This window comes from Symphalangus syndactylus, chromosome 15 (assembly GCF_028878055.3).
Source record: "Symphalangus syndactylus isolate Jambi chromosome 15, NHGRI_mSymSyn1-v2.1_pri, whole genome shotgun sequence".
Classification (NCBI taxonomy): domain Eukaryota; kingdom Metazoa; phylum Chordata; class Mammalia; order Primates; family Hylobatidae; genus Symphalangus; species Symphalangus syndactylus.
Genome location: NC_072437.2, coordinates 86,488,274 through 86,491,533, shown reverse-complemented (window position 1 = coordinate 86,491,533; position 3,260 = coordinate 86,488,274). Strand labels below are relative to the sequence as shown.

At 45.7% G+C, this 3,260-nt stretch overlaps 1 protein-coding gene across 1 annotated transcript; it reads right to left on the bottom strand.

The window, feature by feature from the left end:
- Nucleotides 1-874: 874 nt before the first annotated feature.
- LOC129463657 (proteasome activator complex subunit 2-like) lies at nt 875-1,651 on the bottom strand. Its single transcript, XM_055244370.2, is given in 2 exon segments — nt 875-1,235; nt 1,238-1,651. Coding segments are annotated over 2 exon segments (729 nt in total). The 5' UTR covers nt 1,629-1,651; the 3' UTR covers nt 875-897.
- Nucleotides 1,652-3,260: the final 1,609 nt, after the last annotated feature.

Below are 3,260 nucleotides of genomic sequence, written 5' to 3'. Positions count from 1 at the left end.
ACTTGCAGATTTTCTACCCTGTAGTTTTCCACTCCATTTGTTTCTCCCGCAGGACAACTAATATTTTCTGAGTATCTATAATGTTTCAGATACTGTCTTGGGACTGCAGACACAGTGGTTAAACACACACACACACACACACACACACTCACACACACACACTCTCTGCTTTCTGGGAACTTAATAGCAGGCAGTAGAGCTTTTAGTCTAGTCTGTACCACAAGTGAGCCCTTCCTCTCAAATGTTTCATGGACAGAAGGGGTGCCTGCCACAGTGACTCTACCTCTGCTGCAGCCCCTTCTTGAGCTGATGTGTTTTCTTCTGGTTGAGCACAAACATGTTGGGCTCAGTTATTCCTGCCCAGGTCCTGCAGTTGGCCTGCCTCACTAGCTGCTGGATAGTAGCCCTTCCTTGCTGGCAGCGGACATTAAGCTGACAACCTTCAGATGTCCTGACTGTTCCAGGCAACAGACAGAAGCTCCTCAGAAATTCTGTATTAATTCTCCCTTTCTTCAACACAGCTTCCTCTCTGTGGTCTTGGCAACCTCCAGGGCTAATATGCAGCTAGTTAAGGTGCTAAGCTCAGACAGGGACTAGAAGCACCACAGGCAGCCGATAGGCTTACTATTCACACTGGGCACCCACCTGAATGCATGTTGCAGTTTTTACCTTACAAGTGCCTCCCTGTCAGGGCTCAACGCTTCATGTGTTCTCATTTATAAACTCAATATCTCTTGTTCCTTAGCGTGCCTGTCCTCCTGCTCTTTCCCTCTGGGCCTAGGCTTCCAGAGGGTGCTACATTCTGTAGTTGCCCAATCAACAATTCCTTGTCACTAACAGGGGTATTCTTTTTTCTTTTTTTTTTCCCACACAACATAGAGATCATTTATTTTCCTTCTAGTCCTGGGTTCGGTACATAGATGGCTTCTCGTCACCCTTTGGGTTGACAGTTTTCTCCAGGTTGCTGTTGATGATATGATAAAGCTCAGCATAGAAGGCCCTCAGGTCCAGTACCATGGCCCTGAGCTCCCCATAGGCTGCCCCTTCTCGCTCATGCACCAAGGCCCAGTAATCCATTACATGAGTCTCCTCGGAGGCCTTGGCCACAGCATCCCCATGTTCTGAGAAGTATTTGGAAATGGTTGTCTGGAAAGCTTCCACTTTGGTCTTGACGGCATTCACCCTCTCCAGCACCTTCTCCTGGATTGCTACCCCAAAATCATTTCCATCTTCAATTTGGGGATTAAGTGCTAGATCCATGTGATCACCAGAATGAATTTCTCTTTGAGAGTCCAGACTTCTGGCTTAACCAGGGCAAGCAGGGACAGGACTTTCTCATTCCCAGGGAGAAATCCACACTTAGGGACTTCTTTCTTCTCCTGCTTATCTGTTTCCATCTCATCATCCTTGGGTGGAGGGTCTGGGATGGGGATGTCCAGTGGGGCCCGGAGGGAAGTCAGGTCAGCCACATTGAGGGAGCCCTCTCGCAAGAGCTGATTCAGGTATATGATTTTCTGTGTCAAGAACCTGTAGAGGAATTCCTCAGTCTCCTGGAAAAGATTCTGCCTGAAGACCTCCACCTGTTTGCGGGCTTCCCCACTCAGGTGCGCCCCACACGGCTTGGCCATGCTGCTTCAGTCGGTAGATCTCTGGTCTCTAACGGGGGTATTCTTGATACCCCTGGAGATTTCTGCCAGTGACAACACAGCCTTATGACACTAGTTTGCAAGGAGCTCACTGCTCTGGTACTAGGATACTGTAATATTTGTATTCATCAGGGTTCTCCAGAAAAACAGAACCAATAAAATATATACCTATAGATATATAGATAGATAGAGATAAATATAAGAGGAGATTTATCATAGGAATAGGCTCACATAGTTATGGAGGCCAAGAAGTCCTACAATCTATTGTCTGCAAGCTAGAGAACCAGGAAAGCCAGTGTGTAATTCAGTCTGGGTTCAAAGGCCTGAGAACCAGTTGGAAGTGGGGTGATGATGTAAATCCTAACCTGAATCCAAAAACTCGAGAACCAGGAGCACTGACAGGAGAAGACAGATGTCTCAGCTCAAGCAGAGGGTGATTTTTTTTCCTCCTTCCACTCTTCTGATTATTCAGGCCCTCAGTGGAGCGGATCTGCTTTACTTGGTTCATCAGTTCAAATATGAAACTCTTCTGGAAATACCCTCACACATATACCCAGAAATAATGTTTACCAGCTCTCTCGGCATCCCTTAGCTCAGTCAAGTTAATACCTAAAATTAATTGTCAAACTATGTAAACTCAAAATAGGAACACAAAATGTCTAACTATGAACTGGGATTTTGATTCAGAAAGGTCAAATTCACAATGACCAAGTAGGCATGAATTCCAAGATTGCAGTGGATCTGTCCTAGTGACCTTAAATGATAGTAGCAGAGTAGTCCTGTGGGTAACAGGTGGATCCATGAGTATCCTTGAGGGGAGGCAGTCTCATAGTGATCCCAGCTCCTACCATCTCACTGTCTATTTGATCTACTTAATGACTCTTGGGTGGCCTTTGAAGCTAGGAATTGGGAACTCAGCTGGATAGCACTGGATATCTCCCGACAAGGAAGGTGACATAGGTATCTGTGGGGTTCAGACCATGCCTCTGCATAGAGTTCATCTCCAAATATGCCCTCCCACCACCCACCCATGGCCTTTGGCAGTGGGGTTAACGTTGAGCACCTGAAAGCCTTCCATCTCGAAGTCCTAATGGCCTGATCATCCCCTGGTGCCGGGGTGAGGAGTGGGAGAGAAGAATCGAGCTACCCTCAACAGAAGCAAAATGACTTCAGATGTGAAGAACAAGATGGAAACAGGTAGTTGATAACATAACTTTTTGTCTTGAGAAAGAAATCAAACTCAAACCATTGGCATCAAAAGTAGTGGAAGATGAGGATCATGAGAAAGAAAAAGTGTGTGTGTTTCTTTTTTTTTGTTTAATGCATATTACTGTGCTTCTGATTATAAAAGTTAGAGGAGAAACATCAGGAAGAGGGCAGGACAGAAAGCCTTAGTCTCTTCTTCTCCCACGGGACACAAAATTAGCAACAACAATCAGACCAAATGCCTCTGTAAGAAAACCAAAAGTCAATTAAAAGGTTCTTATACTGATCATGAAGCCAACCACATTGAAGCCCAGTAGAAAAACCTGTGGCATTCTCCATTCTTTCTCACCAGAACATCCCTCCCACTCCAACATGTGATTGGGAGGAAACCCTCAACTCTTGTCTTCT